The sequence below is a fragment of the Pseudorasbora parva genome, chromosome 3, assembly GCF_024679245.1.
Source record: "Pseudorasbora parva isolate DD20220531a chromosome 3, ASM2467924v1, whole genome shotgun sequence".
In the NCBI taxonomy this organism is placed as follows: domain Eukaryota; kingdom Metazoa; phylum Chordata; class Actinopteri; order Cypriniformes; family Gobionidae; genus Pseudorasbora; species Pseudorasbora parva.
Window position 1 is genome coordinate 39,397,150 of NC_090174.1, and position 14,378 is coordinate 39,411,527.

At 38.7% G+C, this 14,378-nt stretch overlaps 1 protein-coding gene across 1 annotated transcript in view; it reads right to left on the bottom strand.

Annotated features, from left to right (window-relative positions):
- zzef1 (zinc finger, ZZ-type with EF hand domain 1) overlaps positions 1-14,378 on the bottom strand; it is a 56,695-nt gene that overhangs the window by 37,066 nt on the left and 5,251 nt on the right. Inside the window, exons 6-23 of the mRNA XM_067438780.1 lie at positions 14,091-14,301; positions 13,248-13,364; positions 12,848-13,026; positions 11,178-11,276; positions 10,903-10,994; positions 10,598-10,743; positions 10,160-10,265; positions 9,018-9,236; positions 8,791-8,882; positions 7,896-8,080; positions 7,062-7,195; positions 6,899-6,969; positions 6,698-6,812; positions 6,324-6,483; positions 5,283-5,404; positions 5,034-5,156; positions 4,611-4,780; positions 705-786 (exon numbers count right to left, since the gene is read on the bottom strand). Coding sequence (XP_067294881.1) covers positions 705-786; positions 4,611-4,780; positions 5,034-5,156; positions 5,283-5,404; positions 6,324-6,483; positions 6,698-6,812; positions 6,899-6,969; positions 7,062-7,195; positions 7,896-8,080; positions 8,791-8,882; positions 9,018-9,236; positions 10,160-10,265; positions 10,598-10,743; positions 10,903-10,994; positions 11,178-11,276; positions 12,848-13,026; positions 13,248-13,364; positions 14,091-14,301 — 2,423 coding nt within the window. The remainder of the gene's footprint in view (positions 1-704; positions 787-4,610; positions 4,781-5,033; positions 5,157-5,282; positions 5,405-6,323; positions 6,484-6,697; positions 6,813-6,898; positions 6,970-7,061; positions 7,196-7,895; positions 8,081-8,790; positions 8,883-9,017; positions 9,237-10,159; positions 10,266-10,597; positions 10,744-10,902; positions 10,995-11,177; positions 11,277-12,847; positions 13,027-13,247; positions 13,365-14,090; positions 14,302-14,378) is intronic.

The following is a 14,378-nucleotide window of genomic DNA, read 5'->3' on the forward strand; positions in this document are numbered from 1 at the left end:
CAGCTACAGGCACTCATTTAAACAGCACTATGGTGAGTAATGTAAGTCTTTTAACTTCTCAAATTAATTTCTATGAAAGTTAAGCTTGCAAAGGCATGAACTGAAGCGCCAGACCGAACTCGCGTTATGAATGTATGCCGCGAGTGTGATTGCGATTACCTCAGCTCTCATCACAAGAGCTCATTCAACTAATTTCTCTCAGTCCTGCAGTTAGTGCTCAGTGCTGTGATACCCGCGCGGTAACTCACTCATTATATTTAACAGACACGTTCAGTTTTTAATTGTGTCTTCTCCAACTCAGTCAAAGTAATCAAGTAGGTTGGCTTTGGGAATGGCCTCACAGGGCAGCGAAGCATTCTGGGAATTGTAGTCTTTCATCCCCATGACACAAAAATACATTTTCTGTCTTTTCTCAGTCTAGAAGGCACCAAATTCAAAAATAATTTCACATTTCTACTACATTGATGACCCAGTTTAAATACCGATTCATCTTCCCAGCGCTGAAGTACCCCTTTAATATTATGCTTAATGAATATTGAATTTTTGTAATATTACACTGCTTGTTCATTTTGGTCATGTTTTTGTTTTTTTGTGGCTGCTGCCCATGATTGGATTACCGTCACAAACACACTTTTATATAATTAATTACCCAATTAACACATCACTTAACAACCCTATTTAAAATACTCCAATGAATTTTGTACCTTTGGCCATTTCTCCGTTCCGACCTTCATATCATATCGCACTTTCCCTCCCCTAGCATCAGTGAATTCCAGATAGTCGTACCTACAAAAAAATAGAACAAAAAAGAACTTGATCAGTAGAAATATACCGCATACGGTAACACTTTAGAATAATGGTCATTAGTTAGCATTAGTTAATGCATTAACTAACATGAACTAACCAGGAGCAGTTAATTTATTGTAGTTCTGTACTGAGTACTGCAGTACTGTATTATTTCATCTTAACGCTAGTTAATAAAAATACAACTGTTCATGGTTTGTTCATGTTAGTTCACGGTGCATTAAAGGTGTCATGAACTGGCTTTTTTTCTTTTTTTAAACTGTTGTCTGAGGTCAACTAATGACGTTCATGTGGTTTTTAGATTAAAAAAAACTAAGTAATAGGCTATTTTATACACTAGTTTGGAGGCTGTCTTCTGAACGCTGGGTTTTGATGGGCGTGTCACTGGAGAAAACGCTTGAGACTTGTTTACAAATGATTCCTTAGTGAAATGAAGCGAACACGCATACATGTCTTCCTCACGTGAGCTGGAACTTCATTAAAAATAAATGAAGTATCACACATTCCTAATACTGTCTTCGATGTTTATTGCTGCGTCAGTAAAAAGCGCCAGAATGAAGCACACAACCGTTTTCTTGGCCAGGTGTCTATAAAAGCTTTTCTTTGATAAAAAGGAAGTTTTCAGCTCTGAAACTTACAGGATATTCTAATATTCCCATGACCTTTTATTTTAAAAGCTTGAGGGAAAGTTGATTTCTCAATTCATCACTCCTAATTAACTAATGTTAACAAGATTTTATTAATGCAGTAGTAAATGTTGAAATTAACATTAAAGGGTTACTTCAGCGATTAGCATATGGCTTTCTATTAGTAGAAACCCTGGAGTATATTTGAATGATTGTAATGAGGAAGCTATTGCTGCATGTTTTCGACCCGCACATGGGGGGTGGGAGAACTGACACAGCTCAGCTCGCAGCTGCAGGCATTCATGTTAACAGGGCGCCTGCGGAGTGAAGTGAGTGTTTCAACTTCTCAAATTAATTCCTATTAAAAGTTAAGCTTCCAAATGAACTGAAAATGCGCCAGACTGAACTTGTGCTGTGAACGACTGACACGAGTGCAGACGCGTTTACCTCAGCTCTCATCACGATAAATGTAATCTGACTCCTGCTGCATTTGTGCTCACACTCCCTCACTGGCTAAATCACATTATATTGAACAGACACGTTCTGTTTTTAATTGTAGAGTCTGTTCTCTAACTGAACTGATTTTGTGAAAATGAACAAGGTGGGAAAGTGATCCAGTCACAGTGATTCAGTAGCAGTAGCTTTGGGAGTGGCCTCGTAAGGCAGCAAAGCATTCTGGGATTTATTGTCTCTCATCCCCATGAGACAAAAATAAATTTTCTGAAAAGCACAAAAAAGTCTTGAAAGCACAAAATTCAAAAATAATTTTACATTTCTACTGCATTAATGACCCAGTTTAAATACAGATTCATCTCCCAAAGCTGGTGCCCCTTTAATAAAGATAAATAAATGCTTTAAAGGTGGGATAAGTGCTTTCTGGTAACCGTTGTTGATATTTCAAATCACCAAAACAAACACGCCCCTACCCCCAAAAGGGTCTCGCCCCATATTTTGATAGCTCCGCCCCACAAATACGTTATGCCAGGCAATGACTGTAGCAGAATCTGTGTAACTAATCCAGGTCGAAAATTCAATGAAAAAGTCACCCCTTCCATCACAAAAACACAAACCGTTCTCATGAACAACTTGATAAAACAGGAGCACGGCAGTCCAACTAACGACATATTACAATTATGATCAGATTATAGTTATAGCGATCACAAAAACACAAACCGTTCTCATGAACAACTCTATAGAACACAAGCACGACAGTCCAGCTAACGACATATTACAATAATGACTGGATTAGGGTTCTATAGATCATGAAAAGGAGTATAGTATCTTACTTGTCGGACACATTTTGTGAGCTGATGCTTGAAGCACACAGTGAGGAGATTTAGATGCTCCATACTGTGTGGAAATGAACGGGTCTTTATCATCGCTGAAGTGAGCCAACACAATATGATCGCAAATGGACAAACAAGCGAACATGACACACGAGCAGAGTGAAGCAAAAGCCAGCATATATTAGGCTAGTTCTTGGCTAATGTCCATCATGTGACTCATGTGTTTTGAATAATGAAGTGCACTGTGAGAGCGAGCGCTCTTCTCACCATCATTAATAGACATGCCCCTTACCTGCTGATTGGCTACAAGTTTGTTATTCCACTCGGCCCGAGTCCTTTTTCTAAAACGGTTTTGAAATAACACTTACCCCACCTTTACGTGCAGTTTATTATTAGTATATGTTAATTAATTTTCTTTTGTATGGACTACTTTGATGATGTTTTTAATAACTTTCCAGACATGGACAGTATAGTGTGCATACACTTCCATACGCTCTAAGAGACTAAATATAAAATATCTTAAACTGTGTCTTACAGGTGTGGAACGACATCAGGGTGAGTCATTAAAGGGGGGGTGAAATGCTGTTTCATGCATACTGAGCTTTTTACACTGTTAAAGACTTGGATTCCCATCCTAAACATAGACAAAGTTTCAAAAACTAATGTTGGACGTTTGATGGAGTATTTCTGTGTCAAAAATACTCCTTCCGGTTTCTCACAAGTTTCGGCGAGTTTTTTTCGAGTATGGGTCTACTTGACGTTAATAAGAGCGGAAGGTCCTTGTATGGGCTGTACAGGCTCTTCTCCCGGTAGGGTGCGCGCGCGCGTGACTAGAGCACGCTGTAAACAGTCTCTCAGATGCAGATCCAGTCGTCCGTGAACACTTATGTCGCTCCACTTTATTCCTATGGGTGACGTCGAGCGACTTCAACGCTTCAGCACAGCATTCCGGGAAGGCAGCGCTGCATTTGAACCGATTTGAACGCAGAAATGACGGGAAGCTTCACAACATCGCTTCAGTCGCGTCTCAAAATGGATTTACACGCCACTGCTGTCACAGGACTTTACCAAATCATACCAAAGAAGTGTGTTTTTGACGGAGCGGTCCCAGCGATAAAGCTTCGACGGTGAGTTAACTTAAACTGCTTCAAATGTCTCTGCTATTGGCTACCGTCGCGTGAGTAAACATCAGTAAACAACACGATCGCGTGCTTCGTCATTCAAATGCGCTAACGGTTACTCCATTGTTGTTCTCTGTATAACGTTACAGTATTCTGACGTGCAAAACCGTTTTGCTTGCTACTTCTAAGGTCTAGTCGCATACAATAGTCCATAAACCGAATCATGTCCTCGTACACTGCGAGTAAACACACAGAAATGTGGAGAGGCCATTAAATACAGTAACTTACATACCACAGAGACGGACGTCCTGCTGTTGCCGTTTCTCCAGTTCAATTTATTTCAGCCTCAGATTTGATTGTGGATCATTATCTGTATTAGCTGAGATAGATGGGTTTCTCCACGCTTGAGGACGTCACCGCTTTGCGCGCTTGTCATTCTTTAGCTCCGCCCACACGATACGCCTCCAGGCGCTCGGTTTTTTCCGGAAAGACTTGGTACAGCCTATATTTCTTTTATAAATATGATAAAACTAAAGACTTTTCGGAGATATGAAGGATGCAATACTACTCTATAGGTACTCAAGATTGACATGAGATTGACTGAAACTGAGTGTTTCACCCCCCCTTTAATGACATCAATTTAATTTTTGGGTGAACTAACCCTTTAACTAATGACCATTATTCTAAAGTGTTACTAAGCATAATTGAGAGCCATAAGGAGTCCTGTTATCACCAGAAGGTAGCAGTAGAGTTGTAGAATAAGTATTTCACACCTTTTCTCCGTTTCACAGCGTTCATCAAACTCCACCTCGAAGGATGTGGCACCAGGACAGACAAAGACGGTGGTCTCGTGTCTGCTGTTCTCATAGTTATGAGGCGACTCCATTTGCCACGTCCTTAATACAACAGGCTGCTGTGTCTGCTGACATCCCTCCATATCTCCCTGTAAACATAAGGGGATAAACACTGGAGTCACTTGGACTATTTTAGCAATGTTTTTACTACCTTTCTGGACCTTGAAAATGTTCATTAAATAGCTGTCTATGGAGGGGCCTGAGAGGTCTCGGACTTAATCAGAAATATCTTCATTTGTGTTCCGAAGATGAACGAAGGTCTTACAGGTTTGGAACGACACGATTAATTGCAGAATTTTAATTTTTGGGTGAAATAACCCTTTAGGATCACAGTGAACTGACCTTAGAGAAGATGTCCTCTGTATCACTAGACAGTTTCTTGAGCATGTCTGCCAGAGGGTAGAATCTCTTGAGCAGCACACAGTGAGGAATATCCAGAGCACACAGCTCCAGCAGGAAGATAGTCTACAACAGGACACCATACACAGTGTCAGAAGCATAATTATACACATATACAGAAACATAAATGACTGAATAAATAATGAAAGAAAGAGACATATAGCTAGATAGAGGGAAAAAGTGGTGTGCTACCAGTTGTCTCGTCGCCATGGCAAGGATAGATCCACTGAGTTTCTCCGTGATGTCAGCTCCAGAGAAACGCTTAATAAGAGGACTCAGTATGTTTCTGGTTCCTGAGAGGAACTGTTCCACATCTAATAGCCAAGAGAAAACACATATTTATTCACACTGTGAAAGACCACTGCAAATAATTACTATCATTAAAGTCTGTAAGATTTTTTTAAAGTCTGCATATATTTGATCAAAAATACAGTAAATTAATGCTTGTACAATAAAGCATTTGTACATGCATTTATCTTAATATTGTACAAGATGTCATTTGATCCACTCTTCGGTGTTACAAGATCCTTCAAAAATCCTTCTAATATGCTGATTTGGTGCTCAAGAATCATTACATATTAATAACAGAAATGTGCTGCTCAATATTTTATGGAAATTGTCTTTTTTAAGAATTGTTTGATGAATAGAAAGGTTACAAAACAGCTTTTATATAAAAAATATAAATCTTTTTTAGATTTTTTGATCAATCGAGTGCGTCTTTGCTGTATAAAATCTTACTGACCCTAAACTTTTGAGCAGTAGTGTGTCATACACACTGTTTGCTCTGAAGTACACCTCACTATTTAACAGTCAAAAATAGCTGACAGTACAGTTTAGTACCAAACTAAAAAGTGCATTTACTTTAATTTTACACAAACATTTGCTGTTTTACAGACTCGAATATCTGAAGGCAAATAAAAACACAGAACTGAAATAATCATTATAGAGAGGGCTCTAAAGTGATCACTGAAAAACTAAGAACAAAAAAATCTCAAGATGCTCTTTGATATGTTCTCATGATCTGCTTTTACACAGACGCATGCTGCTTGAGTGATGAAATCCAACTCTCCAACTTTTAAATTGTTATGTTGATACAATTTGTAACGATAATTACAATACAAATATTTTAGCACAATAGAAGCATTTTCACTAATGGTCTCAGACTTCTGGAGCCCACTGAATTCTGAAAGGCTCTAGGCAAGCAGACTGGAAAACTAAGAAAAGCACACTAACATTTAAGCAGAATGTCCCTGGCCAGATCAGCAGAGGTGGCCGTTCCTCCTTTAAGCTGCAAAAAACACCAGGACAGCAGGCTGCCCTGTAGAGCCCAGAACAGAGACAGCAGGACCCTCCAAATTGACCCTCCTCTGGAGTCTAACATCAACACCTCACACTGAAAAAAAGGAAGAGGAACATTCTTACATGGATAAACATTACATTATCCTTTCTTTATAAAGCTACTAGACAAGGGAAACCTATTAGTGAGTTGTAATACAATGCATGCCAATGCAAGGTGTCAGCTAACAGACATTAATGCACAATCCATCTACAGCATGTGTCAGCTATTTGCAGGGGTGAATAGATGAGGTTGGCAGCTGTCAACATGCCTCTCTGGTGGCCACAATGAGCAACGTGTCCATGACGGTCAGGATAGGCGAGATGTCAAAGTCAGACGGTGCTCCTTTAGGGGGCAGCATAAGGAGACCTTTCGGGTCCTGATCACTGCAAACAGAGATGAGTGAGAGCAGGAATTGAGTTCTGCAGTTTACAGGACGGGGAGTAGTAGTTTAAAGGGAAGCGTTTCATACCTGAAGTAACTGCAGAGAGACTCAAATGTCAGTTTTACAGACTCCGGTTGATTTTCTTCAGTTATGTTTTGCTGAGAAAAGCAGCAAAAAAAAAAAATTGGTACATATAAAAGTAATTCAATAACAATATTACACCAAGGCAAGTACACTCATGAAATCTTACCATCATGTGAAAGAGTTTGTCCCTCCGGCTCTGTTTGTCTGGGTAGAAGATGGCGGCTCCATTGAGAATGGCTTTCACAGCTTCTTTCCTCAGAGCTTTTTCCACTGCAATCTCTCCTTCAGGCACATCCACCACTGCACAGCGCAAAAACTATGGGTTACTCTCTTAAGCACCAATTAAAACACAATCGCATCACTGCACGGCTTTTACGTGAATGTTTTTAAAACTCTTTAGTTTTAAGCCATCAATTTTAAAGCTACACTGTGTAACTTTTTTAGTTTATTCTAAGCTAAAAACACTTAGTTCTTTCAAAAATATATGTGCTCATTAATGTATATTTACTTCTTTCAAGTAATAAAGTATTTTAGAAGTTTATAATATGCCATTGAAAATACATACGGGTGAGGGGTTCGAATGCAGGTCGCCATGTTGCCCCTCCATCTTAAAAGTACTTTAGCCAAAGAGGGACATACCCGTAAATTCAAGCTTCGCTTTTCGCGTTTTAACACTTGATGGCAGTCATGAAAGAGGTCGAAATGGAAGCCATGTTAATCTTGGACTAAATCAGCCACCGTAGGAGTTAAAACGAAATCGGAATTGAGAGGAACAGAAACTAATATTCAGTGGATTGTCATATACCCTTACACCGCTAGATGGGGGAAAATATCACACAGTGTAGCTTTAACTGATATTTTTTGGAACTTTGATACTACTTTATCACAATAAAACTTTATCACAATATCCACAAAAATATTACACCGTTTTCAACTGATAATAACAGGAAATCTTTCATATGCTATTATTGAGTCATTCAAAGCAGTATGTGAGGCTCACCTTGACACAAGTGACTGTAGAGCTCTCCGACAGCTTCTGCAGGATCCACGTCTGCGCTGGCTGAGGGTGATGCAGATGCTGAGAGGTCTGACGGCTGGGACTCTGTCAGGTTGGGCAGCATTGGGAAGCAGTTCTGGAGCAGCTGAAGCAGGAGAACTCGTGTCTTTACAGCCTCCTCTCCCTCACTGAGAGTGTACAGACACAAAGAGACACACGCAGACAGACGTAGACACACGCAGACACACGCAGACACACAGAAAACAGAGAAACACATTAACACAGGCAAAAACGCATCAGTCAGCACATTTCCTAAAAGTGATTGCATCATGGAAAAAAAAGTTTGTCCACTGATAGCATATTAGAATGATTTCTGAGGGATCATGTGACACTGAAGACTGAAGTAATGTTGATGAAAATTCAGCTTTCAAAGTTTACAATAGACAAGGCCACACTAGTTTCATCTCAATGTTTAAGCCTCGTGGCTAGTCTGTATTTTAAAAATGATTTGTATATTGCATTTTATTTTTGCCTTTGTTAGTTCATTTTAAAAGATCCTTTAAATGGACAAATTTCTGCAACATACTGTATTTTTTAATAAATTGTTTAAAATAGTTTTACATGAAGTAAAGAATGTAACACCAAAGAACACTGTTGTCATGGCTTGAAATTTCATGTCAAGTGGATTTGAGAGAAATCTAAACAAGAAGCAAGAAAATCTAAAAACCTATAGTCACATGATCAGTCACAAATATACTTTTTTCATACTTAAATAGTGGCCTAGGATTAGTACAGCATGTTTTTATTCTGCAGTGTAAAATCACATTTATAAATAATTTAAAATAAAATCCATGCACGGATAAATATAAACATACATTTATATTACAGTTTTACTCACATGGATCTGAGTTTGCGGTAAAAGTCCCAAAACAGCAGCAGGTTGAGGTCACTGAAGTCCAGCAGAGACTTCTGCTTGGACAGAGACACATCCTGTAACATAGGCTCAGGGTTCATACAGCTCTCTTTAAAGATGCATGCAATGTTCACAAAAAAAAAGTGGTGTTTAAATAAATCAGGTCAAAGTCGTGGTGAGACCCCTTGCAAGAGGACATTTGGTGGGTGTACCATATCTCTGGTGAGCTGCTGGATGAAATAAAGGGTTTTCTTCATGAGTGTGAGACCCGTAACCAGGCCTGAGGCGCTCCCATCGGCCTGAACACTTAGATCCTCCACATCCTCCATCCGCCCAGAGTCTGGACACAAATAACCACTGAAACTCATCTGCTGAACCCCCAGCCGCTCTGCTGTGTCCTGCCTAGCACACAGGAACTTCACCATCAGAAACTATATGCAGAGACAGAGAAAGTTCACGTTAATCAAGTGTGTTTTAAAAAATAGCCACATGCATATAAATACAGCTATTAGAGTTTCCATATTCAATGAATTTAAGTTAAGATCAAAGCATTTGAGACATAATGAAAATTATTTCAGCAAAATACTTTCAATTCTTTCAATTCTTACAGCAAAATATACTTAAAGAAGAACTAAGACAAGCACTGCAGAGAATGAAAAAAGATTGTAGACTTAATTTGTTTTATTCGAATTGTAATGAAAAGGAAATTCACGCTGTTTTCTAAATGCACGTTATTGATCTTATTGTGAATGGTTTATTCATGGATGTTTAAAAAAAAAAAGGCTTCTAGTGAAATTTGGCCTTCTCTTTCATGACGTATGCCAATCATTTGGTCTGCTTAAACCTGTAAGAAAGGGCCGGGGTTTAAGCAGACCAAATGATTACAAGCTAACATTAAGATTAGTTGATTTTAAAGCCTCCATGGAATCAACTAATGTACAAGTCATTCAGGTGGATAAATGGCCAGGTTTTTGGTCAGTTGCAAAAATAACTGTCCATGCCTTTTCAGCGCTAATTTATCACTGTCTTTAGTAAATCCTGATGTAGACTTTTAACGCTAAAAGATGGTTTGCGCTGGTGCAAGCTGTTAGTAAATCTGGCTCATTGTGTGAAAACTACTGGATTACTTTGCCATGACAGCAGTTACATTGTCTCACATCAATGTTTCTTGTTCACTGTCCATTTTAAGGGTTTGATCATAACCATGATTTTTGCTTTAAAAAACCAACAACTTCAAAAGTTGCAATATTTTTTTTTGGCAATCTCAAAAGAAAATGCGGTCAAACTACGGAAACCATTCCTGTGTATTTGCTAAAATACGTGATAGACAGACAGAGAGACAGAAAGTCCATACTTTTGACACTCTGCATTGCTGCAGCTTGATCTCCACGTCGTTCCAGTCCTCCTCCAACTCAAACCAGCCAATGGGCTCCTCCTCACTGGTCTCTGGTATCCTTGTGCTGATGTGTATGTGTGTGAACGTGATACGTGTGACAGTGTATGTAGTGTACAGAAGCAGATAACAACGAGAGGTCAATTGACTGACCAATACATTCTCACTAAATTTACAGCCATCATGGCCTTGTGCACACATGCAAAGACCAAAATACACTCACATGCACTGAGACAATACAATCTCTCTCACACACTCTCTCTCACAAACTCCTAATCAAGCACCATTTAAAGTTCAAATGATCGACATCAGCAGGCACTTAAGAGCAACAATGTTACGCAAGTCAACTGCAGATAAAAGCAACATCTAAGCATGTTACAGACTAAGAATGTGGCATACCTGTCTTGGACAAATTCTTTATAGTCTTTGTAGTCCCAGCTGTCATACTTTTTGAATCTTTTGAAGTGTTTATCGGCATCGAATGGCTCGCTGTCATTGTAGGCAAACAACAAGCCACATTTAGCACCAATGGCTCCTTTACGCACCTGCGGTTGAGGAACAGAGTAGTGCCTTAAAACTAGGATGAGCAGATCAAATCAGTTTGTGCGTTTCCAGCTGAACAACCATACAAGCAGAACATTTTCTAATTTCATGTGTCTGTAGTATAAAACACAATGCGCGTAGTGCACTGAAGCTTCTCTCACTTTTATCTTGATCTGTGTGACCTGGAAGCAGCTCTGGTTTTCAGTGGACAGAATAACGCTGGCTTTCCTCTTTCCATTCTCTGTTAGAAAACCTGCAGTTTTAAATGAAAGTTTTAAAGTCTCAACATTTACTTTGTTTCTAAGCAAAAACAGATCCTGTGAATAAAACAGAGCAGCTTCAAATCATATTCCTTTTCTCCACAGAGAAAGCATTGCACCAACTTTTGCTTTTAAAGCAGCTGGATCATCTGGAACGTTATGTGTGGTTTGCATACCATCTCCAGTGCTCGGCTCTGTCAGCATGTTTTCGGGGCCAGACTTCTCCTCTTTACTCTTCACATCACATGCCTGGAGATGGAGCTGGAGGGGTTTACCTACACACACACACACACACACACACACACACACACACACACACACACACACAACAAGTTTTCATGCATTAAAATGCTGTGGGGCAATTCAGCAAATTCATGTTATGACTAATCTCTTATCATCAATATTAGATATTTATAATATAGCTATGTGGAGCTGCAAATGTAATGTTTGCAGAGCAATTTGTAACTAAAGTTAAAAAAAAATTTTTGATGGAAGGGATTTCCAAACTGGGTTGAAACTTATGGGGCTTCTTTGGGGTCCATGGGGAATTTAAGAGAACAAAATATTTATTTTAGCAGTAGTGAATGAGGATAAAAAAACACAGCATAATTAATGTTGTTATTAACTAGAATTACAACTATTAAAAACCATTTAATTAACTGAAATAAAATAAAATACAAATTCTGATATAAATATATAAATAGTTGAAAAGCGTAGTTTATAAATATTAGATGAATAAAAGTTTGTCTAATTGCAATGGCAATTAACTGAAATAAATATGTTTTAAATGCCCACTGAAATAAAAAGTTGTTTAGCTTTTAGTATGACTGTGTTAGCCTTAAAGTTATGAATAAGCTGGTATGTTCCAAAACTATGACAACATTTGCACTTAGGAAATATAAGCATTCATAATTTACAGTCTCTCACTTCCGTTAAAACGAATCTCAGATTTTGATGACGTTATCGCAGACTTCACTTTCTCATCAAATCTTCTGTCCAATCAAAATGCTCTCTAGAATCTAAAGCCCGCCCCCTACGCTGCTGAAGCTGCAGCTGAAATCGGTCAGTTGTTTACTAATTTCACACATTTACTAATTTCTACATGGTGAAAGACACATAGCACACTATATATGTGATAAGAAGCGATTCAGTGTAAATATGCTTTCATTTGAGGTGAATGAAGTCTGTTTTCACGTTAGTTTCACGCACCACAGCAGCGCACACACACCAACGGCTCTGGTCTAAATTTAGACTACAGACACGAGAGCGCAGCGCGGATATCATATCCGAGCAAACATATCGTCCCATTTGAATTCTGCACAGAATGCTGCATTTCAAAGCGATATGGGGGAGATTATGATGATAAACAGTGTTAGAGGAAACTGGCTTCACCAAACAGAAAGGTCCGCTCTAGTCAAACGGTGTATTAATGAAACACTATTGGCTGTTTCAAAAAAGGGGTGGAGCTGCTAACAGCGTTTCAGGGAAAAATACGTCAACACATTAAATAATGCGGCGCGTTTCAAGCCAAGGCACTTCAGTGGGCCTTTAAATACTAAAATGACACACTAAAGTAGATAAACGCTAAACAGAACAACCAAAATTAATAGAAAAAAATGGCAAAAGCACTACAATATAACTCAAACTTACATTTAAATGAAAACTAAACTAAGATTAAAAATAAAAGCTAACTTAAAATATGATTAAATACCATATAGTATATAAATGATACTAAAATAATCCTGGAAAAAATAAGTGCTCTTATAGTTATAGGAAACATCACATGTAGAAGTTCATTGCATCAAAGTATCAAAAATCCTTTGTCTATGGAACTAATGTCCATTACCGTTACGGTAGAGAAGTCTTAACCGGACTGACGCCATAGAGGCCAGCAGTGAGGAAGCTCTGTATTCCGAGTCCAGATGCTCACAGATACCAGACAGAGAGATGAGGACTTTAGCCACGCTTCCTCGAGCCAAAGCGAATGCTAACAGAGTCAGCTCAGCCTCAGGAGACACACAGCAGCTAGAGAGAGGTGGGACGGTTAAAAGCAAAGCACTTCTGATAAGCGGAGAACGGCAGAGTGTCCAATTACATTCAGATGAAACAGCGGTTTTTATTCACTGCTAGAAAACAATATTCCATTATCATCAGGATGATTCGTATTCTATCATTAAAACAGAAAGGTTTTGACCTCTTAAGGCATTTAAATGTGCTGAGTTGATCGTGTAGAGCTCGATTCTTACTCTGCTATGCGCAGTAAAAAGCCGTCCACCTCTTCCAGAATGTTTGCAGAGAAGAATTTGGGGAACTCTGTAGAAGACGGTGTTAAGGACAGCGGTGGCATGTGCTGCAAGGCTTTCCTGGAGGACAAAAAGTGCACAAAATAGTGAAATAAATTGTTCTGAACAAATGACTCATCAGAACAAAAACATATATACAACCATCTAAAAGTTCCAGGTGGGTAAAAAAATTATGTTTTGAAAGAAGGCTGCATTTATTTAATCATTTAAAAAAGACATCAATTTTAGACATCTAAATAATATCAATGCTTAAGAAGTTATAACATTGGATATATTGGATACCATGATATATATAGTTTAAGGTTTCTTTGATTAATAAAAAACTCAAAACAACAGCATTTATTTGAAATATAATTGTTTTAAACATTTAAAAGTAATTCTCAAGTCTCAAAAATGATGATTGTCAAAATGCATTAGGTAAAGTAGAGAATAAAACATTAAGTTCCCATCTAGGACACTTTGGCCCAGTTCCACAGACAGGGCTTAGATCAGGTCAGGATTAGCCCTTAGTTCGATTAGGCCATTAAGTAGCTTTTATAAATGTGCCTTAGAAGAAACTCAATACTGTTGGTGTGCATTTTGAGACAAAACAAAGGCACTGACATATTTTAAGATAGTCAATGGCAAGGTGCTTTCAGTTAAAACAGCTCAAACATGCATTTTAGTCTGGGACTAGGCTTAAGACTAGTCTGTGTGGTAAATCAAAGGCTGGATTTGTGCAGCATGTGACTATAAAGCAACAAATATAGTGCTATCACTGTTCATCAGTCATTTCTCTCGACTTACTGTGTGCTCTGTAGGACTGTCTGCGCAAGCACAGGATTGGTTTCCATGGAAGCGGTGACCAGAGACGTGAGGAGCGAAAGATACCATATAGCCGAGGCGTCAGATACCGAAACCTCTTTGCTTTTGGTGATCTGGTAGCCCATTGTCTTCAGACCGTGAATACGTGTGTCACAGCCATCGCTAAGACAGCGCTTAATGTTTATCTGAATATCTGAGAGTCAAAAGGAGGATCTGTGTGAGTTTACAAAGGCTTTCTGACTTCTGACAATCATGTGGATAGAATTAGAG